Source organism: Conger conger, chromosome 6 (genome assembly GCF_963514075.1).
Source record: "Conger conger chromosome 6, fConCon1.1, whole genome shotgun sequence".
NCBI classification, from domain to species: Eukaryota; Metazoa; Chordata; class Actinopteri; order Anguilliformes; family Congridae; genus Conger; species Conger conger.
Genome location: NC_083765.1, coordinates 40,701,427 through 40,725,218, shown reverse-complemented (window position 1 = coordinate 40,725,218; position 23,792 = coordinate 40,701,427). Strand labels below are relative to the sequence as shown.

At 45.2% G+C, this 23,792-nt stretch overlaps 1 protein-coding gene across 1 annotated transcript in view; it reads left to right on the top strand.

Annotated features, from left to right (window-relative positions):
- Window positions 1-605: 605 nt before the first annotated feature.
- LOC133131396 (polycomb group RING finger protein 3-like) overlaps window positions 606-23,792 on the top strand; it is a 43,854-nt gene continuing 20,667 nt past the window's right edge. The window contains exons 1-3 of the mRNA XM_061246742.1: window positions 606-746; window positions 19,509-19,614; window positions 21,063-21,180. Coding sequence (XP_061102726.1) covers window positions 19,600-19,614; window positions 21,063-21,180 — 133 coding nt within the window. The 5' untranslated portion in view covers window positions 606-746; window positions 19,509-19,599. The remainder of the gene's footprint in view (window positions 747-19,508; window positions 19,615-21,062; window positions 21,181-23,792) is intronic.

The following is a 23,792-nucleotide window of genomic DNA, read 5'->3' as shown; positions in this document are numbered from 1 at the left end:
ATGGTCAAAGAGCATTATAACGTCATCAATGTGCAATATATGACAACTATAATCAATGTACTAAGCCCATTGTTCTGCCTGAAGGTGTATAATATTTCACAGGTTAGAACCTTGGGCTTAAACAAAAGAAGCATGTTCTTTGTCATGTAATAGCTGTGTAGTGTGTTAAACATTCAACATTTCCCTGATTTTCATTCTCTCCCAGATTTTCATATGGTAGAACAGAGCTTGAGGTCTCATGCGCTTTCCTAAAATATTGTTTAAAGATTAATAAAATGTTTTTTAACACATCTTTCCTTCCTGAAATATGGAATTAATATTTCCAAAATGAATGTAATGAACACAGTGAATCATTTGTAAGTAGTTTTGATGAAGGTGGACAATGTCCTTACAGAAACAAAACATTTAGCTCAATTAGCTTTGGCTACAGAATCAGATTATAGGCCTATAGCGTTTCACCAGGTAAATCGTGACAACGGCCGAGGCACATTTAGTCACAGGTTGACACATTTCAGATTAACTGCACTGTCTCATTCCATACAATTCTAGTTTGCTCCGCCTCCTCGGCTCCCCATCAGCAATCAACCCTCCTCCGGCCTCTAGAGCGCGTGCGCATCAGTTCCCACGGAGCCGTCTGCTCGGCTGGCTTCGGGAATGCCCGTATATTTTCGCCTCTTTGTTTTACTGAAAGTGGATTTAACTCGGATTCAGCCCAACATCCAGCGGGGTGTTCTGATCTCAAACAGGTCAGTCAGTTGCTTTAACTTAAGAAAAACGGAGCACTTGCGATCCGTGAAAATCGCCACTAGAGTGTTACAACCAGGGACCGGAATTGTGTTTGGTAATTTTCTGATTGTAGCTCCTTCTTGGTGGTATCGTACGTGCATGCTGTTCGTGCTGTATGGTATAGCCTATGGTACTGAGTGTATGGCGACGCCGGGCCTGACAATTGCACACCAGGGTCATATTTTTCGCAGAAAAGTGTTTGTGTGGAGGTCTTTTTGACGGGGCGACGTGTTGATAATCGCGGGGTTGTAGACATGGTAGCTAGGACAGTAGTTTAAGCAAAGCTAGCCGAGTGTGTTTCACATTCGTAGCTAACTGGTTACTGTTTGTACGCGGCGAACCCCAATATTTTATTAGCTTGGAATGTTCGCTGAAATCGAAGGTCCACCATTAACCCCTTCCAGCTGTGAAAGTTTGGGTGGGTAGGTTAGAGTTCTGCCGAGGCGACGTGACACATGAATCGGAAAATAGAAAGTTTTTAAAGCAGAAGATGCGGGTAGATCATGGCGAAACAGACTATGTCACGGCTCTGCGCTACAGGTCTTAAAATTCGAGGGATTCCCGTCCTCCAGGTAGGAGGGGGGTCCAATATCTCGCTACCAGCACGTGCCAATGCTAAAACCTGCCCTGTCGTGACAAAGCCAGTGTATGTGTGAGGAATATGAGATTTTCAGGATTGTGAATGACAGGGAAATTTGATTGAGCAAATAACTGTTAACACGATATGGAGAATCTAGTCTACATGTAGGCTAGCGACACCCAGACGGCTCAACTGTCTTGGGGCATTCAATGCAGTTGTGGTGTAGATGGGGTAGCCTACACTACAGCGATGCAGATTCGGTCATGATGAAAATACTCGAAAATTACAGTATTCATGGGTGCACATATAATTCGCCTTTATTTGACCATTGACATTAATGTCTTACGGCAACAGTGATTAGCTCAAAACTGTCAGGTGGTCTACTGTAGAAAACGGAACTGACAGCTTGTTTGTAATGAATACAGGAAAGCTGTGACCGAGGACAACTGCCACTGCAGACAACCTGGGCATATGGCAAGCCATCCAAAGGGTTTCAAATATCGTCAATGCCTGATCCTCAAAGAAAAATAGTGAACCTTGTACCTACGACAGTGCCTTGCCCGTAAAGTCAGGGTGCGCGATTATTGAAATTCTAACGCTTCCTCTGTAAATACCACAGTCCACTGTTTGTACGTGGTGAAAATTGCTGTACGTCTCTGATGTGCGAACACGCCTGGGATTGCCCCACTCGCTTCTGGCGTTTCGCCAGAATTATGCAGAAAGATAAATATTCTAAACTTCGGACGCCTCTGTGCGGGTTGCTCGGTTTGTCACCAACCTCTTGCAGGTGAGATGACTGACATTTTGTACAACTCGCAGATAGCACTTTGAAGAAAGATCTCACCCCTTTGCACAAACATTTTCTCACCGAGACATTTGCCGATACAAATTTGTGCTGAAAAACAGGATGCTAGTATGACTTTACCGTCGGCTATGTGGTCGCTTGTTTTTTACCAACCAGACTTTGATCTATCTGGTCTACACTAGATAACAAATCTCGGTGGTTATTCTTACTTCACAAAGGTGTGGTGGTTTAAATTAGAGGTTTACACCCCCTTCTAAAGATAGTTGCAGTCCTTAGGGCCATAACTACACACCTGGTTTTTAATATTTCCTCAAAGTTAAGCCTAATCTAGATGCATATGTACAGCATCCATCCATCCATCCATTATCTGAACCCGCTTATCCTGATCAGGGTCGCAGGGGGGCTGGAGCCTATCCCAGCATACATTGGGCGAAAGGCAGGAATACACCCTGGACAGGTCGCCAGTCCATCGCAGGGCACACACACCATTCACTCACACACTCATACCTACGGGCAATTTAGACTCTCCAATCAGCCTAACCTGCATGTCTTTGGACTGTGGGAGGAAACCGGAGTACCCGGAGGAAACCCACGCAGACACGGGGAGAACATGCAAACTCCGCACAGAGAGGCCCCGGCCGACGGGGATTCGAACCCAGGACCTCCTTGCTGTGAGGCGGCAGTGCTACCCACTGCACCATCCGTGCCGCCTTATGTACAGCATTTACACCCGAAAACACTTAATTAAATTACCAAAAAGGGAAAGAGCATACCTCAGCCTACACACCCTGGCCCCGCCCCGCCCCACCCGGGTCACTTGACCTCTTTATTTTTAGGTTCTGGTTACGTCCCATGGTGCTTGCGTTACCTGAGCAGGGGGAGAGGGCTGCTCAGTTTGGCGAGGTTCCCGTCCCTGCGCCCAGGCGGAATATGGCCAGATGCTTGTGAGAGGAAGTGGGCTTGGAGGGGAAATGAAAGGAGGGAAGTACTGTGTGGGAAGTGAAACGAAAGGCGCATGGACAACTCCTCCTTTTAGGAAAAATACGAGGGCTTGCTTTAAAACTGGGTCAGCCTGCAGCCTAGTGGCTTGTGGCTAAGGTACATGACTGGGACCCGGAAGGTTGGTGGTCCATGCCCCGGTGTAGCCACAATATGAACTTCACAGCTGTTGGGCCCTTGAGCAAGGCCCTTAACCCCATATTGCTCCAGGGGGGACTGCATTCTGTTTAGTCTAATCAACTGTGAGTTGCTTTGGATAAAAGTGTCAGCTAAATAACGAATTATTATTCAATTATGAAGCAATTTGTGAAGATACCCCAGTAAACCTTTTATGAATAAGCCAATGCTCAGGGCTATCAATAGCCATCTCACAGCGATGTGCTCAGTGCTATCAATAGCCATCTGACAGCGAAATGAAGATGTAGCTGCCTACATGCCATGTACCGCCTAGGCCGACCCTTGTCCTGGAGAGCTACTGGCTGTGCTGCTTTTTCTTTTCACCTTAGAATCCACACCCTGTTGAGATCCAGGTAACCAGATGAGGTAAGTTTACTGCAATCAACTACTCTAATTGGTTAATTATGTACAGAGTAACATTGAAAACCAGCAGACCCTGTAGCTCTCCAGGACCAGGGTTGGGGACCACTGGCCTTGGCTATATCTGACTTATTCATTATATCAGGGGTGTCAAACTCCGGTCCTGGAGGGCCGCAGTGTCTGCTTGTATTTGTGGTTTCCTGTCAAGCAGCAGCCAATTAAGGCCTTGAGAACAAGGTGAGTGGACTCTTTAGCCAATGAAAGACTTTGAAATGAATCTCTCGTGTTGATGCACACCAAAAAGCAGCAGACACTGCGGCCCTCCAGGACGAGTTTGACACCCCTGAATTACGTTTCACTTGTTAATGATGTTAATAGGTGCTTTTGTAGATGTGATTTAGAAATGGAAATGGAAACGTAATCTCTCAAGACATCTGCTCTAGGAACATGAGCAATTGAAGGGCTTACTTTTTCTTTCAGTGTCCATTTCTGCTCTACAGTCCAAGACTCATTTGGAGTTTTTATTTCCTTTTTTTTTTTTTTTTCAGTTCTGTGTGAAATACAATGACAGTATTTTTTTCTCTTTCGTACACATAAAGCTGAATAGCTTTGCCTATTAAGCTTTTACTGGAATGTGGTTGCAGAATAATTACATATAGAAATTACACTACTGCTATTGGTCATCATAAAGACTTGATAACCAATAGTTAGTAGCTAATCTTATCTAAATCATAGCGTGCACACTTTTGTAAGTTGCCTTGGAAACGGGTGTATGCTAAATGCTTCAGTGTGAAGGAATGTAAAGTGATTGAACAGTACAACATATTTTAAGGTAGAACGCAAATGCTGCTTTAGGATTTGAACATCCAACCTCCTGGTTACAGCTGCAGCTCCCTATATCCTGTAAGGGCCCCAGTGCCTGCTGGTTTTTGGTGTGCATCAGCACGAGAGATTAATTTCAAAGTCTTTCATTGGCTAAAGAGTCCACACACCTTGTTCTCGAGGCCTTAATTGGCTGCTGATTGAAAGGAAACCACAAATACCAGCAGACACTGTGGCCCTCCAGGACCGGAGTTTGACACCCCTGCTGTAGGGGATGTTAGTCAGTCATGAGTGAAGGCTCTTTGACTTGCATAGCAAATGAACAACGGCTGCACTTACACTGTGCCAGCATCTTACCCACAATTCACTCTGGCCATTTTATGCGATGTGCGTATGTGTCCATGTGTGGTTCACAGTATCCAGTTGAGTAGTATAGCTAACCTCCATTCCGTTTTCCAGATGGGCACAGACAGGCCTTTCATCTGGAACTTGGCGTACATTTGTTCATTACCAAGTCTTACATCTATATCAGGGGTGCACAACAAGGGCTGATCCGTTTCAGGATTTTGTGCCAACATCTGCCCTTAATGATTTAATTAGCTCAATCATACTGCATCTTGGTCATTTGTATAAGCAATAAGCACCAGCTACAGTCACAGACTGCATGTGTATCCTAAAGATTTCACTGTGATCCAGTACAGGAGTGAACCAGTGTAATCTATAGAGCTGTCAGAAAACTAAAATGAAGGTAATTGGTTGGAGCAAAAAACCAGCACGTAGAATGGCCTTCCAGGACCGGAGTTGTGCACCCCTGATCTCAATGCTGTATTTACATGCTGTAGGCCTGTGTCGTCATATGGACACACTGCTGTGCTGCACTGTTTAAAGCTGTTTAGTGTGGACTGGTGTGTAGTGTGGACTGGTGTGGTAGACTAAAAAAGTATGGCAGAACTGAAATTGCAGTGTATTCCTGGACAACTGTCGCTGCTTTCCTGTTTTTTCATTAACCTTCGGGGTAAATATCAATTTTCCTTAATGAGGAAATAACCAGTGTGGTTTGGGATCTGCATTCCCCCTGCAGGCTGTGTCTAACCTGTGATTTAGTCCACTTCATGTACTGCAGAGTTTGCACCTGAGTAATCTGGACCAAAATAACATTTTTATAGGTTTCCATTTAGCTATGTATGTTCATGCAAGAATTTGCAGACACCACTAAAGCACAGGTACCAGGATTGTAATAGAAGCCGACTAATGCTTATGCTTAAAAACATAAAAACATGCAGGAATACTCTAATCTGACACTGGGGGCCAGTTATGCTGCTGGTTTCCGTTCTGCCTGATGGCTAACTGATTGATTAATGTCACTGATTGGCCAGATATTCTGCTCCCCTGGTGACCCAGGTCTAAACCAGTCCCTGATTGGAGGGGAAGAATGAACACTAGCAGCACTTCAGGTCTCCAGGGCCACATTTGAATATCGCTGCTATAGGGGCCCGCTGCAGTCTTGGTTAACTCGTATTCGTTTGGCATCGCAGCTCTGCGGACGCAATCGCAATCGGACTCGCTGAAGTCCTTTCACTGTCCAGTCTAATGAGTACTCCTGAGGTGAGAAGGGAGATGTTGGAACCTCTCGTGTTGAGGTAATCTATCTCTTTAAGGATGAATGGTGAGCCTCTGAAAGAAAACAGCCTCTATCTAGTGCTGGGATTGTCCTCGAAGGTCCTGGATTAGCCATTGCATATTCTCTCTGCTGGGTTTATGTCCAGTGCTGCTGAAGAGTAGGTTTTCTGGAATGTTTCTTTTTTTTTTTTTTTTCTCCAAAAGAATCTAAAATCCAGTCTTCTAGAACTGCTGTTGGTACAGTACAGTAGTGATTGTTACATCAGCATTAGAATGTTCAGCTAAGCACATTCTAATCGCTTATCTGTGATCCTGCACCTTAACGGCTTAATTGCAATCACTGAAATATAACAAGCTGGTAATTGTGTTTAATTAGACACGTTTGACGTGTAATGAAAGTTGAGTGGCCTCTTAATGCCACATTATGCGGCACATAATGAATATTCCACACCGATTTAAGAACTTTTAATCAGGCAGATCAGTTAGACCGATACTGTAAACTCATTCTCCTCCGTGTCCTGTGGCAGGCAACCCCTGTTAGAAGAAGCTGGCCTACATTTTTGATTGATTTGTTGACAGACTTGGAGCTGAAATCAGTTCAGCTGCTGAAGTCCTAACTACTGAAGGAACAGACACTTGTAGTGTCTGCCCACCTTTATAGAAGTCTATAGGTGCTGAAGGCACCTGTGGTGATGACTAAAAGGAGCTTTTGAAACCAAGCAAAGCAACACAAAGTACACAGCCACTTAGAGCGTCTTATGAGTGCATTCACACTTAACCTCTCACAGTACCGGAGCCCCCTGTTGCTGCTTGCTGCAGACATTGAGGTATTGAAGACTAGACCGAATTTTGTGCAAACATGGCTTTTATGGCTTTTTCAAGGTGAAAAATACCACGTATTCATTCGATTCCCCTTCAAGGCAATGTCTACGTGAAGAAAATGTTTGACATCAGAAAAAAGTTTTATCAGAAAGACCCACGTCTCCCGTGTCAGTTTGAATAGTCAAACACTGTACCTGTGACATGACTGAGCTAGAGCCTGGCTCGGGACAGCCTGAGAGGGGCGGGCGGGGGTGGGGGTGAGGGCGAGATAATAACCTTTAGTGTGTCGTAAATAGATGAAACGGCATTAAGGCCCGGATCATGTTTCCTGCCACCATATAATCAGCAGCTGAAAGACGAGCCATTTCCATTCCAGATCTCTCTCAGCGTGGATCCTGCTAAGAAGGCTCATTTTATTACAGTTTACACAAGCAGCACAGATACTGCGCGGAGTTAGGATGTTTGGGACCGTTCGTAGTGTAAATGCAGTTTAATTAAAAGAGCTGATGACTTTGTGTGTGTGTGTGTGTGTGTGTGTGTGTGTGTGTGTGTGTGTGTGTGTGTGTGTGTGTGTGTGTGTGTGTGTGTGTGTGTGTGTGTGTGTGTGTGTGTGTGTGTGTGTGTGTGTGTGTGTGTGTGTGTACATTTGTGTGAGTGTACATTTGTGTGAGTGTGAGTGTGAGTGTGCGTGTGCGTGGGGGTGATTACATGGCAGTTCTCTTGTGTGTATAATGGGCAGATTAATAGCATTTATTTAATCCCGGTGAATTCAGTGCTAATAAGGTGTCTGGGTGTCCTGGGCCTGGTCTCTCTAAGCCTCTGTTCAGCCGTATCACCGTGCTGGGACTGGCACAGTCCAGGCCCTCTCCACCGCCCGACTTCCTGTCTGGTCCTGGAGGCGGCCTAGCTCGTGAGGTAGCTACAGGCTGTGCGCTGATGATCCCACAGATAACAATGTTAATTTAAAGTCCTCTAGAGGTTGAACTAGAGGCCTGGTTCTCTGGTGCGTATCTAGCCCTGGTTTTCCGGTGTGTATCTAGGCCTGGTTCTCCGGCGCGTATCTAGGCCTGGTTCTCCGGCGCGTATCTAGCCCTGGTTCTCTGGTGCGTATCTATCCCTGGTTCTCCGGTGTGTATCCAGGCCTGGTTCTCCGGCGCATATCTAGCCCTGGTTCTCTGGTGCGTATCTATCCCTGGTTCTCCGGGGCGTGTCTAGCCCTGGTTCTCCGGCGCGTATCTAGCCCTGGTTCTCCGGTGCGTATCCAGGCCTGGTTCTCTGGTGCGTATCTAGCCCTGGTTCTCCGGCGTGTACCTAGGCCTAGTTTTCTGGTGCGTATCTAGGTGGGTTGCCTGTTCCCACCCCTACTGAATAATTCAGTCTTGTTTATTTCTCCCTCAGCTCCTGTCATCTTATAGAGAACGGCTGCCTGGGCTGACCTGCTGAATACTGTTTTTGTTTTTTTTGTTTTTGTTAATTATCAATCCTTTTTTATTGATCCAACTCTGAATATAAGCCATTGGAATGCTGACAGATCCTCATAAACATCTGTAAATAGGCCTATATACAACGGCCATTCATTTGGTTCTGAATTATATGTGTAGTATAACTTCATTCTCATTATTTATTAAATCTCTGACATGTTTTGGCACACAGTAGCTGTATATCAGCTATAATTTTGTAATACATTTTCAGAAGAGCAGTGAATGGGACAAAGGATATGCTGTATGGAGAAAACACATTTTTTCCTGACGTATGGGTTGTCCCAGATAGAGGACCATGGGAAACCCTGTATAAATGATCAGTGATATGTGCTGAGTGGCCCTGTTTGGAAACACTTTAAAAGCAGGGGGAAAGTTCCGGGCTGTGTTGCCAATTTCCGTCCTGCTTTTGAAGCCCTGTAGAGGCTCCAGATGTAGATGCAGTTGAGCGGGAGTAAAAGTCTGTGCTATGCTGCCAAATCCGGCCCCACTCGTCATGCATGTTTCCCCATTAAACCGAACGTGGAACCGCATTCCTCCTGCGTGCGTAGCAGACCTGGGTCAAATACGTGATTGTTTTCGGATTCAGATGCTTTTCTGTGCTCGAATGATCTTGCCTGGTGCGATTGAACCAACCAAGAGGACCAGAAGGCGGGGTTTGCACCTTTTGAGAGTATTTTATAGGTTCCAAATACACCAGACCAACTCAGTAAAGCATTGAAAATCTTTTGAATCCTAAAGAACTGTGTGTTTGAGCCAGGTCTGGTGTGTAGAGCTTCTTCTGAAATGAAAGAAAAAGTGATATTTCTACTGCCATTTTCATCTCCTTCTTTGAGCTTGCATCATGTAGCCTGTACTGAAATCTGCCTGTACTGAGATTGCTTATAGGCTCAGTTTGACAACATTTTATCTTGTATTTCTGTATTGCTGTTGCATTATTAACCTTCCATATGTAATGGAACCTGACATCATGAAGAGGGGAGTGCTGTTCAGGTTAGTATTTGAATTTACTCAGTGACATGCATAATCTCTGCCATAATTCATGGGAAAGTGCTGTGCTGGCTGGTTGCATTCTTAATTTTGTCTATGAAGACGTCGAGCTGTCCGTCATTCACTGTGGATGGGTTTTTTATGGAAGGGGGTGGAGCTGCCTGAGGGGGGTTGTGTGTGTGTGTGTGTGTGTGTGTGTGTGTGAGTGAGTGTGTGAGTGTGTGAGTGTGTGAGTGAGTGAGTGAGTGAGTGAGTGAGTGAGACAGACAGACAGACAGACAGACAGACAGACAGACAGACAGACAGACAGACAGACAGACAGACAGACAGACAGACAGACAGACAGACAGACAGACAGACAGACAGACAGACAGACAGACAGACAGACAGACAGACAGACAGACAGACAGACAGACCTGTAACCCATGAGCTAATATTGTTAGCCAGCAATTTCTTTCAGTTGTTCACTGTAACCCTATCCCCTTGATTTATGAATGGTTCATTAAAGAATCTATAGTTAACCCCTTAATGAGCTAGCAGTCTGTTTGTGTATAATACACCAATCAGTACCTTAGTCTGAACTGGCTGGAGAATGATGGTAGAAGTGGCTGGTTTGTAGTTTTGCTGGACATTTTATTTGAACGTATCTTTTATACAAAATGCGAACCACATGCGGAACTTGAACAGTGTGAATTGAAGCTGACTGTTGTTTTTGGGGGCTGAAATAAAAATGAAAAATGTCAACACATCTGTACCATATAAGGAATAATTTAAAGCACATTTTTAGTCTGGGGATAAACGCTTCAATCTGAGATTTTTTTTCCCCCCATCTTCCCCTGAGCTCCATCTCTCCGCAGGTATGAAATGTATGAGATCTGTGGAATTGCAATGTTTTATTTATGGTATGTAACGCACAGCTCAATTTAAAGAAAATGTTCAGCTGTATTTCAGAGATAGATAAGAGAGACAATGGCTGGGAAAGAAAGCATAAAAGTTGACCTGTTAATCTCTTGTTAAAGAACTGTTCAGTGTAACTTTCAGAAATAAAGTAGGCTAAACCTCTGCAGGGGGGGGGGGGACGCTTCATGGGGGACGCTTCATGGGGGGCTTTTCATGGGGGGCTTTCTCATCTGCTCATTGATTGGATGGATTCCACCCTGGCTGTGTGCCAATGAGGATGATCGGTGAGATGAGCTGTGAGTTACCAGTAGCCCTGTTATCCTTTCATTGGCCTTTGAAATGGTCTCTGAGGTAGGCTCACTATTGATCTAATTTGATTATTGATCTAAATGGTAAATGGTTAGCATTTATACAGCGCCTTTATCCAAAGCGTTGTACAATTGATGCTTCTCATTCACCCATTCACACACACACTCACACACCAACAGCGATTGGCTGCCATGCAAGGCACCAACCAGCTTGTCAGGAGCATTTAGGGGTTAAATGTCTTGCTCAGGAACACTTCGACGCACCCAGGGCGGAATCGAACAGGCAGATGATTGCTCTCACCGCCTGAGCCAGTGTCACCCACATGGATCTAATTTGCCACAGAAGTTTTTGTAGAAGGCATTACAGATTAGCAATATCACAATGTATTTGTTTTTAATGTCTATATGTTATAAAGAGCATACTGTTTGAAAAGTGACCAATTCTGTGAAGATGAAGGTTACATGAAAGGTTACATGCTAGTTTAGCCTGAGTAGTAGAAAGCTTTGGACTCCAATCAAAGCAGAGAACATTGGTAACAGCCAGTAGAAGGGCAACTGTGATTTGTCCACAGGGTGCCCGCATGTACATCCACCAATCGTTCTCTCCCTTTTCTGTTGGTTCCTTGTACCAACACACTTTACCCTGGTTCCTTGTACCAACACATCGACCCTGTTCCTATTACTTTCCGTTTGTGTGCCAATACTTTTATAGGGCTAAGATGGACTGTTATGTTGGCAGGTATTGGTGCCAAAACAGTGCTCAGTATAGTAGCTCCCTTAGGCCGCATGACTGATATGCTTCTGGCTTGCCACCAATAAGACGACACACAAGTCTTTGTGAACCCTATCTTAATAACTCTGGCTTGCGCTGGTTTAATCTCTTTGGATTAGTTAGGGCAGGATAATGAGCATGAGTGACAGCTTGTGTAGTGTAATATTGGCTTCTCATTGCCAACGAAAGGTATCTTCCGGAAGCTGTGAGGTCACACTATGCTTGTAATGACTGGCTCGGCTCTCTGTGGTTGGCCCAGTCAGGCCACTCATTGGCCGTTGCGTTAGCCGTGGGAAGTCAGACTCAGTGGCTGGCTAGCTTTAGTGCCGGGGTCTCAAACTCAGTGCCATGGAGGGCCGTGTGTATACAACTCCGGTCCTGGAGGGCAGCTCTGCAAGCTGGTTTTTGTTCCAAACAATTACCTTAATTTATTTTTCTGGCTCTATAAATTATGGTTGTTCTCTCCTGTACTTGAGCAAAGTAAAACATTTATGATGCACTAGCTGTCTGCGGCTGTAGCTGGTGCACATACAAATGTCTGATCAAGACATTATTTAGCTAATTAAATAATTAAGAGCAGAAGTTGGCACAAAATCCTGAAGGGGATTAGCCATTGCCTTGCACCCCTGATATACAGCCTCAGATCTTGATTATATAACAAGTTCAATTATTTGCTGAATTAAGACAGTTGGTTTGTAGGTAATGTATGTGAAGTCAACTGTGTTAATTGTGCCGTCTAAATAACAACTGTTGCTTATGTTATGTGCTTTAATGCAGTTAAATGCATAGGACTGAATTAGTAATTGGAATCAATTAAGGCAGCATTAATCGGTTGGAATGAAAACCTGCATACACACGGCACTCTGTGGCAAATGGTTTGAGAGCACTGTTCTAGCAACTTTCTGTTGCAGGCTGCTGTGTCTGCTGGTGTTTTGGTGTGTCTCACGCACTCAATTGAAACATCAGGTGCTTCATTTAAGTGAATGGGACTTAATCTCTCGTCAGGCCAGCCAGGTCAAAAGGAAAAGCTTGAGCGAGTTTCTGGGCAAGACCTCATCCCAAAGCTGCGAGCAGCTCGACGTGACCTGATTTCCGGGTCCCTGTCGGTTGCAGCCTCTCTTAATCTCTGCCATACGATTCCTACTTGATGGAAATGTCATACTCCCATTAAAAGTGTATGAATAGCATCCTTATTTTGGAAACGACCTACCCAGCATAACCACTTCATTGAGCAAGACCGGGGCTGCTTACCCCAAATGACCCGATTTGGAGGAATTAGACTAGAGGGGTTGGAAACGAGGGCGGGAATCACCGAGACGGCGCGACAGCAGCTCTGCCGAAGGCCGGAATTATCTGGAAAAATGGGAACGCCGGCTGGCTGACCCAGAGTGTGGAAATGCAGCTGTTGATTGGCTGACGAGTCCACAGGCTACCTCGTTTCCAAGGCTTCAATTGGCCGCTGATTGAAAGGAAACCCCCCAAAACCTGCATGCATCCTTTGCTGTGGTCCTCCAGGTCTGGAGTACAAGACCTGTGATTTAAGTGTAAGACTGCGAGGCCTTTGTGAAGCAAAGCTTTGGTTTTCATACAAAGCGAAGGATAAAAAAGGGGTCGCAGCCTGTTCTAAAAACGAGTGTGTTTCTACACCTTCTGTTAATTGCCTCAAAGAACCTAAATAAATGTGCAGTTATTTTAAGTTCCTCTTCCCCCCCCCCCCTTTGACTGAACCTGAACATTTTCTGAAGTATTGTGTGCCGCTAGCATTTGACACGGCTACGCTTGACTGAATGTGACAGTTAGACTTTAGTTCTGCGGTCCAGCCTTTGTTTCCACCGCAGAAGAGTTTGGCGCGTTGTTCAGCCAGGCGCACTGCTACGGCGGGCACTGGGCTCTCTAGGTTTGAGCGCAAAACCGTGTCGGCGTCAGCGGGCCGTAACCTGGCAACAAACTTCAGAACAATTTGTCACGCCCTTAGCCCTAATGTTTTGTTGAAATGGCTAATTTGGAAGAACGTAATTAGAAGACGGTGTCTGTCCTTTCATGTAATCTCTCTAAAGCGATTATTATGGCTTACACAACAACACGCGGTTAGCCTAATTATGCTCTCATACTCCTAATTCTTTGCTGGTAATTGTTTGGCGCGGGCCTGTGGATCCTCCTGTCTGACTAATCATTTGCACTCTGCTATTGTCCCTTTGTCATATCTGAAGGATCAGTTTGTGGGTTTCTTTAGATCGCTCTATAACCCCTGCTTACCTTAATCCTGAACACTGGCACTGGCAATTTGGTTGCTGTGGCAGGAAAAATTTCAAAATGAAAACAAAGTGGCCTGGTTTCTTATTGCCGAAATGCAGAGTTGTGTCGATACGTGCAGAAATAGCCTGTATCATATTTCCCTTTACTTCGAAGGCTCCTTACTCTGTTTTTCTCACCGTCTTATTCAGGAGCGAGGCTCCAGAACAGGCTTTCCTAGATGTCCCCTCCTATGCCCCACGAAATGTATGCCGCCTTTTTCGTGACATCCTGCATTAACTCCAAACTCAACCCTCCACCCGTTCTAGGACTGATTTCACAGCCCTCCTGCTATTCTCATTGAAACATAGACTGTCTAAAAAATATGGACATCACCCACTGACTGTCCATGGGCTAAAATGATTTACTTTGTTATTTATTGACACTGTTCTAGAGCCTTTCCAGAGTTTTGCTTTCAGATTTTGAGGGGGGAAAATCCAGTTTTGCCAGACTTTGGAGGGCAGGTGACAGCCTGTAGCCTAGTGGCTAAGGTGCATGACTGGGACCTGGAAGGTTGGTGGTTCAAGCCCTGATGTAGCCAAGATAAGATCCACACAACTGTTGGGCTATTGAGCATTGCTCCTGGGGGGATTGTCCCCAGCTAGTCTAATCTACTGGGACATCCGCACTCATTCTTTAAACCCCACCGTTCAAGGAGAAATGGCCCACTTGGCACGTGACTGAAATTGACTTGCAGCCAAACCTCCAGCACACTTCCTGGCTCTGTGTCAGGAATTTCACTTTCTGACCATAGCTGCTGATGAAGTCGAGCATTTCGTGCATCCAGGGTTCAGTGAATAATCCCTTCCAAGCTGAATCCAGCCCCACTCAGGAACATTACAGTTAGTGCAGTGGGTACACACTTCCTGTGCACTGTCTCAGAAGAATTTAATCAGAGAAAGACCTTTTCCAGATGATTCCATCAGACCAGCAACTTTGGTAATCACTTTCAGCCTCGTCTCTGTAGATGGGCTTGTAACTTGAAGGTTGCAGGTTTGATACGTCACTGCGTGAGCAAGGTACTTGACCCAAATGACTTCAGTATATTTCCAGCTGTATAAATGGATACTTCGTAGAAATAAATGCAAAAAAAGTTGTGTAAGTCAACCTCTGCTGAATGTAATGGAGTGAAGGTTTGTTTTGAAACCACCAATTGCTTTAATTTTGAAAACCGGGGGGGGGGGGGGGCAGCCTGTAGCCAAATGGCTAAGGTACATGACTAGGTCATGGAAGATGGCTGGTTCGAGCCCCAGTGTAGCCACGATAAGATCTGCACAGATGTTGGCCCTTAACCCCACATTGCTCCGGGGAGGATTGTCACCTGCTTCGTCAAATCAACTGTAAGTGGCCGTGGATAAAAGTTTCAGCTTAATGCCTGTAACGTAATGTGATCTGTGATCGGTTTGTTCGGGGAGCTTGTTTGGAGAAGCCTGCCGTGGCCCATGTGACCCGGTTTGAGCTTCCCAGCCGTTGGGGCTTGTTCCACCACCACCCTCTCTTCCAGAGCGTCCTCCCAGACGCTGTGTCAACACCAGCCCTGGCCGGCCGGCGCACTGACGCTCTGACGCGGAGAGCAGGCCGTTAGCATTCTGCCGGGATATCCTGCTGCTGTTACGCTCCCGTTCTGTCAGGCGTGTCTGGCTCCGTTTAGTCCCGTCACCCGCCTCGCTCGTGGTGCGAATCCTTAAACAGGCCAGCGAGGTACAGAGGAGGGCCTACACTCATTGTGGGTTTCTCAATCAGCGAAAGCTATCTGTGTGTCCTTCTGAGTGGTATATAAACTGTACATTTTATTTATGTTATTTAGCTGATGCTTTTATCCATAGCAACTTACAGTTGGTTTGGACTAAGCGGGGGAGAAACATCCCTGGGGCAATGTGGTTAATGGGGTTAAGGGCCTTGTTCAAGGGCCCAGCGGCTGTACTGATCTTATCGTGGCTACACCCCTGGGGTTGAACCAACCTCCGGGTCCCAGTCATGTACCTTAGCCACTAGGCTACAGGCTGCCCACATATGTATGCTAATGCTAGTATTGATGGATGAATTTGGCCAAGTCAACATCATAATCCTTGTGTGGGAGGACTGTGTGGAGTTGGCATTTGTTTTGTTTTTTTGGCGAGTTGCGTGTTTGTGTTTTGATTTGCCGGGGGAGGATGGCTCCTGATGACTTGGTGGTTTGGAATGCTGGAACAAGGTTAGGACATGTACCAAGAGAATGGCCTGAATTTGAGTTTGAAGTACTCACGATTCAGCTGTGGCGTGCATGTGTGATTTTAACTTTTTTTTGTAGCATTCATAGAAAAGACAGGAACAAGGCTTTCATGATTCTGTGCTGCTGTTTCCTTAGCGGACTGCAGTACAAACGGAGCTCATGCTGGCAGAACACAGGCTGTATAGATGTGCTTAGTTCAGTCAGGTAGGTCACCTGAGAACTTGAGCAGGTTAACACCTCAACTCTTTATAAGTGCCTCACACTTTATCATTTAATGGCCACAGTTATCTCATCCTAAGGGCTGCACCTTCTATGGCACAGTGTCACCATCACTGTGCTGTAAATATTTACAATTTTTAAGTTATTTATCCTTCTGTCTACTGCGTGTGCTACCGTTTAGCCTCGTGCTAAAGGCCCTGCCTGCTTGTTCTTCCACTGTCGAGCCTCGGGGATGCTCGACATACTCCATACTCCTCCTTTCTAAGATGGCTGCTACCATCTCTGTTTTGACAAAAAGATACTTAAGCTCCCCTGGGCTATGACCACACCTCTTTACTCCGCACTGGCCCAATGAGGACCAAGGAGGAATAGGGGGGCCTAGAATGGGTGGGTTAAGGCATTGAGAAGGTGTGACAGAAACACCAATCGAAACCCTGAATCCGCTATGGTGAAGTCCAGGCACTAACTCACCCAACACTAGGGGCAGCCTGTGTAATGGTTAAGGTTCATGACTAGGACCCACAAGGTTAAGGCAAGGTAGCCACGATAATATCTGCACAGCTGTTGGGCCCTTCTGTTTAGTCTCATCCACTTTAAGTTGCTTTGGATAAAAGCGTCAGATAAATAACATGCAATGTAATGTGAAAAATCTTGCATTACTGTGGAAACCAGGACAATGATAGACCCCATCATTGATTCTCAGTGCTTGAGGTCAGAAAGGTCATTATGCATAGCCAGTAATAATATGCATGTCAGCTGTTGGGCTACGTTGTCTGATAGAAAAGTGCTTGTCTTTGTTGAAATTGATTCAGAAACCCGATTTTGCAGGCAGGGCTGTTCCTTAGGGTGCACTGGCATGAACGGTGAATAGGTTTTTCTGTTAACCTGTATCCACGGGTTAATCCGTTTATGGTTGAGGATTTGCTCTCTCATTGCTGTGTGTGTGGTCCAGTGACCTGTAGTGGACAGGAAGTGGACAGTGTTGCACACATCTTTGAGTCTTTTATTTAATAAATTTTATTGATTTGTATTTAATGTTTATTTGAGAAGGACAATGCCAAGCATAATTACTGCCAGTTTACATAATAAGAAATGTAAGAATTACAGACAATTGATAAGGATGTGGGGCTGTTATAATTAGAATCGTGGACAGATGCTAAGGAAGGTTAGTTTTTCTGTGCCCTTATCTTTCAGTCAGGAGAGGAGATGCTCACCTCAGGTCAGATTTGTGTGTTACTCTAATGCACCCAAATCCCATCAAGTCAAACTGGAGATATGTATTGTTCTCAGCCCCTTCAATTCAGGGTATCTCTTCTGATAAGAACTCTAAGTGCCGTAACAATATCTCATAACAATAAATATTATGAGCAGATTTCTTATTCTCTCCGTGCTTTATTTATATATATATATATATATATATATATATATATATATATATATATATATATATATATATAGAGAGAGAGAGAGAGAAATTTTCATGTCCCATTCCCTTTGCTTTTGGCAGCAGCAGAAGTCCAGGTTTTCTCCCCTTTCTTTGTGAGGCTGTCCAGGCTTTCAGCAGGTGGTCATCGCTATGGCAGTACCCATTACCCACACAAACAGGTTCTCAGCAGGAAGTGGTCATTGCTATGACAGGAATATGAGAGTAGCTTGTACAGGGTCCTTTGTACTAGCCTAAAGATTAGCACTGTCTCAAAAACAAATGGTAGTAGAAACAAACCGGAACAAAGGGTCCATCATGGCCGCTCGCACATTTTATTTTTTATTTTATTTTTTATTTATTCATTTCGTTTTTTCCACATTTAGTCCACAACATCCCCTTCACTGCTACAATTGGTCCCTAGACGTTGAGATGTCAACTCTCTCTAGATATCTCAATGTTTAAATGAATCATAGATCAGTGGTCCTTCTTGGAACTAAGGAGGTACCTCCCCCACACAACCCACACACTCCAGTGAGAGAAGGCATATGGGCTAATCGCTAATGATAAATGCTAACCGCTGGATTAACTCACTGCCTCTGTCCCCAATGGTCTGCTCTGGGTCCTTTAACGAGGCTGAGCGATGGCACAAGCATGTTCCTTTTAAACTTCTTATTAACAGCTTGACATGCTCTGTTGTACATACCTTCATGCTCATCAGAGACTACACTGTATGTATAATAAAACAGCCGTGTGCATTGTAGGCTAATTGGTGTTCAGTCTGCCTTTGGTTTCAGCTCTCAGAAAAAATTTTTGGACGATGATGTGGCAGGGCGCGACATCATAATGCCAAGGCCTAGCGCTTTAGCTAGTGCCTGTGTCCAATCTGACTCACCGTTTCAGAGTCCACCAATCACGACTCACTGTTAAGTCATCCCACCAATGATGAATGGGTTGTTGTTATGGAAACCAATGAGTACTAGTAGTGTTGACCGGGTGTTTAGCCAAGCTTGGGTTTCTTAAAAGGCCTTGTATGACTTGTGTTCATTGTGACCTGTATGACTCTTGTTCATTGTGAAACCTGGATTAAAGCTCTGATGTGTCCATACCTATCCATAATGCAGGCTGTGTTTTACATTCAGAGTATTGCTTACTGTTTGTTTGGAGAATGAATGACCACCTCTCTAAGCAGGGGAAAATGACACTTCTGTATTCAAATTAATGCATGGGGAGAGGCCACAGGGTATGCTGTCGGCTCTTCTGAAGAAGGTCATTTCAAGGACAGAATACGCTTTTTGAAGCTTTGATGTGTTTTCTTTTTTTTTTTTTTAAGGGGTTTTATTGTGTTCAAGTGCTCTTGGGTAGGGTGGGGCAGGGTAGGTCAGGTCAGGACATGGACACTAGTTGCCAAAGGGCACTTGTCACTCAAAAACATTATGAATTATTAATATCTTCAAAGGAGGCAGAGGGAGAGAGGGAAGGAGAGAGGCAGATAGGGAGAGAGAGAGAGGGAGGGAAGGGGAGAGAGAGACCTGGTGCAAGGCTTGAAGCGGTGAGCGGTGTGGAGAAACATGGCCGCCCGGCCCTGGTTTGTGGTTTGGAGGCTGGGGAAAACAGCTCTAATTGGTGATTGGTGGGTGGGAGCAAGACTGCTGTAAGAATTAATCATGTTCCACACACAGGCATTCAAAGTCACCCTGTGTAAGGGCATCCAGTGGAGGTGCTTTACATTGTTAATGTTACTGCTGTTATTACCAATTACTCTGTAATAATAATACCACCAAGGGCGTAATATGTGGGGGGGGGGCTTACAGTTTTTTCATTTCCTGAATTTGACTGACCTGAAAAGGATTTGACCCTTACCATGACTGTGACTGCTGCTATGATGACTGCTCCTGCTGACTCTCCCTCTCTCCCTCTCCCTCTCCCTCTCTCTTTCTCAGCCTCATGAGGGCCACTCCACCATGCAGAGCTAACGCTGTCACCGCACACCTGCTGGAGTAGAGCTGGCTCTGCACCGTCCACGATAAACATATGGCAGCACTGGGGGTAAGCACCGCCTCATTCTCCCAGCATCCTTCACTCTCTGTGTTTATTCTCCCAGCATTCTTCACTGTGTTTATTCTCCCAGAATCCTTCTCTCTCTGTGTTTATTCTCCCAGAATCCTTCATTCTCTGTTTATTCTCCCAGCATCCTTCACTCTCTGCGTTTATTCTCCCATCATCCTTCAGTCTGCGTTTATTCTCCCAAAATCCTTCACTCTGTGTTTATTCACCCAGCATCCTTCACTCTCTGAGATTATTCTCCCAGAATCCTCCACTCTCTGACACACCACTGTCACACTCTCACTCTTTGCATGTAATCTCCACCCATTCTTCATCCTGAGTGACTTAATGGCAATGGCTTTTTCACACTTGCAACCTCGAGGCAGTATAATTTTGGAAAAAATAAGCTGTTAATATCCCCACCCTGTGCGCTTATGGCCAGGAACATCCCAGGATGATTTCAGAGCATGTTAGCATCGGGATGATAAACGTGACATAACTGGTGGTGTGACTGATGGGTTCCCCTGTAAGGGAGCTGCAGCCAGGAGGGGCCCGGCCCAGGGGAAGGGGGTTTGGGGTGTGGGCCGCAGACTCCAGCCAGCCCTGGATGTAGTGGTGTCGTTCGCCTTTGCCAGCGACCTAAACTGATGCGTTTGGGGCCAGAAGTCCAGGCTGCTGGCATGTCTCTGAGCTCCTAAACTAATCCTGATACGCTCTGCTTTTGCTGCTCTGCTGTATTAGGAGGAAATAACAAAGTAGGTCCAAGAAGACACTGGGTTTGGCAAACCAAGATGATGACTTATGATTTTAACCATTACACGGGCCAAGCCCATGCATACACCCCAGAAAACAAATCTAGGCTAAGTATATAAGTACTGCCGCTGTGCAAGACCTGCTGAAAGCAAACAAGAAAAGCACAGAAATTTAAATATTTAGTATTTTGTTTTTTAGCACCGTTCTTGCTGCTAGCACACATTTTACCTGCACAGATATACCTGACAGGGTTTTGCGATCAGTGATATGTTGTTTGCTGTTAAGGAGTCTCATCCACCATAATGCTTTTACTGTGAGTCAGTCTGGGTGGGAGTGTGACTTCATTAACTCTTTGAAGAGCAGGTTTTATGGAATGCTTTTTCAAAATTCTAAGTCAGTGTTCTAGAACTTCACTGCTTTCAGTTACCAGTAGTGATGGTTACCTCAGCAACAGAATGCTCAGCTGAAAACATTCTAATCATGTATTTGTGACCTCACACTTTAAAACAGGGATCATCAAATCTGGCCCTCAAATCCAAATCCAAATGTTTTCTTTTCTCCTGGGTAAAGTGAACAGTTAGTGCTGCTCCCAGGTAAAGAGAGGGTGGAAAACAGCAGTTATCGGCCCTGGAGGACCGTGATTGGATGATCCCTTCGTTAAAGCGTTGATGCATTATTCTCTCTCCGTTTCCGTGCAGAACTCCGAGATGCTGACCAGGAAGATCAAACTGTGGGACATCAATGCCCACATCACCTGCCGGCTTTGTGAGGGGTACCTGATCGACGCTACCACGGTTACCGAGTGCCTGCACACCTGTGAGTGCCTGACCCCCGCTCAAGGGCCGCTAGATTGGAGTATTTCCCCCTCCAAATGCAGATTATTTAGAAATTGAAATGGGGGGGAAAATGGCTTAACTCTGAAGTCCAATGGTTTAACTCTGAAGTTGGTTGAATTGGTTTGTGGATGCTCAGATACTTCTATCCAAAAGAGTTCCATGCAGAAACCAAAAAAATGTGTTTGGTATGTAAGAGTAATTGGTTCCCAGAATGCAGAGCATGCAAAACAAAAAGGAGGAAAAGATGCATTGGAAAAATTCAGAGTACAAATCTACAAGAGTAAATGAGAGGCAAAGTTGGAGTGAGGAAAGTCAGCTGAAAAGGGGGGATAATATCCCAGGGATCTGGCAACCCTGGCAGTAAAAGCTGTCATGCTTTGACCTCAGATAAACCTTTATTTAAACCCTGTTACACTGATACTACTGTTACACAGATACTGCAGAACCCATGGTTAAGGGTTACAGTTTTCTGTAAAAAAACAAAACAAAAACTAATGTTCGAGGGAAACCTCCTAAAGAAACTTTTGTTATGTTCCTGAGACTTCGCTGCACTTTGCCATATCCTCCTCCAGGAGAACATGATTCTGTGTCGCTGCTGTCCCTGGACTGCTAGCCTGAAAATAATGTTGTGTCTGCGCTTGTTCAGAGTGCGTAGTGTGTCCGTGGAGACCAGGTTCAATCGAGGCGACGGCTCAGCCCTGGCTGCACTCTGGCGCCGCTGTGTGGTGGCATATCAGAATGACACCCTGTGGTCTGCATCCGCTTTCCTTTCTCTCTGTGAGCTACTTTTGACAGCTTATCTTTAACAGTTTTATTATGTTTATCATTTAATATTATTCTTGGCTTCTTTATCTTTCCAGATAATAATTACTTTATTTGGTAGCTTAACTTTGATGCAGTGATTATAAGTTTTATGTGCTGTATGAAAAAGCCATACAACAGAAATAGCTTAAGTGGTGTGTTGATTTCATGCAAAAATATCAATATTGGGAAAAAAATGAAATCCACACTTCTGAAATGGCTTTCTATGTTTACTGTTTGGGAGTTATTCTGGGGAAAAGTGGTTTGGCAAACAGAGACGACCTTTGCTGGAAATGTGCCGCTTTTTGGATCTGCTGTTAGGTTCCCATTTCATTACTTGTTGAACAAAATTGGAACTGAACTCAAGTATCTTAAGACTTGGCACTGACTCTGGGGTATATCAGCAAACCTAGAACTTATTTTTCTAAATAGAACAGAATCTAATAGGCCTGAGAGATTTAAGTTATGGGAGCAAATGAAAACCATAATCATGTTTGACGAGTTTGATAAGTTGATGCACTGTAGCCTTTTCTTAACTCCATCACCAAAACAGACACTGGAAGTGTTCCTTAACATATACCAGACCATGGGCCCATCTACACACTAGCACAGAGCCTTCACATATACCAGACCATGGGGCCCATCCACACACTGGAACAGAACCTTCTCAGATACCAGACCATGGGTGCATCCACACACTGGAACAGAACCTTCTCAGATACCAGACCATGGGGCCCATCCACACACTGGAACAGAGCCTGAACAGATACAAGACCATGTGCCCATCCACACACTGGAACAGAGCCTTAACAGATACCAGACCATGGGGTCCATCCACACACTGGAACAGTACCAGAATGAATTTTGAAAGAGCAGGAGCTTATTGTGGAGTGACCAGGCCTCTATAATTGATGAATTGCGTCTCATAATCAGTATGTGTGAGTCTGAGGTGCCATGTTGTTCGGCTGAACGCAGCAGCCGAGAGAAATATGATGGAGGTGAATAGTCGTGGCCTTGGATGTACAGCATGTTATAATTCAGGGGAGTATGGATTAACATTCTGTATGTATACAGAAATCAGATTTGTCAGCTGTATTGGATATGTGTACACAAGTTCTAAATCATGGACATTCAAACTGTCATCTGTCATTTGAATCCAAATCTGGCCCTAGTTTTCCTTTCCCCCAGGTAATTAACTGACCAATTAGTGCTACTGATTGGCCAGACTGTCTTCACACCTGACTCCCAGGTAAAGGGCCAGCCTGTAGCCTAGTGGCTAAGTTGCTTGACTGAGATCCAGAAGGTTGGTGGTTCAAGCCCCAGTGTAGACACAGTAAGATCTGCCCAGTTGTTGAGCCCTTGAGCAAGGCCCTTAACCCCGCATTGCTCTGGGGGAAGATTGTCCCCTGCTTAGTCTAATCAACTGAAAGTCCCTTTGCACTTCAGCTTCAGCTAAATAACTGTAATGTAGTGTAGAGGGAGGGTGAGAAATCTGCTGTCTCAGCCCTCAAGGACCATGATTGGAGGAATTAGGGTGGAGGGGATCACTCTCCCACCTCGCTGCTGCTCTCAGGAATGACCAGGGCACTGTGTTTAACCCCCTGCTCTGGGCCTTGGGGTCTGATGTGCACCACACTGGGTCAGCATATCGGCTGAAAGTCTCGTACAAGACACAGCACCTTCTACAGCACAGTGTCCCCGTCACTGTGCTTGGGCATTGGACTGTTTGACCCAGAGGAAAGAGTGCCCCCTAGTGGCCCACAAATGCCATAGTTCTCCCAGAAGGTCCCC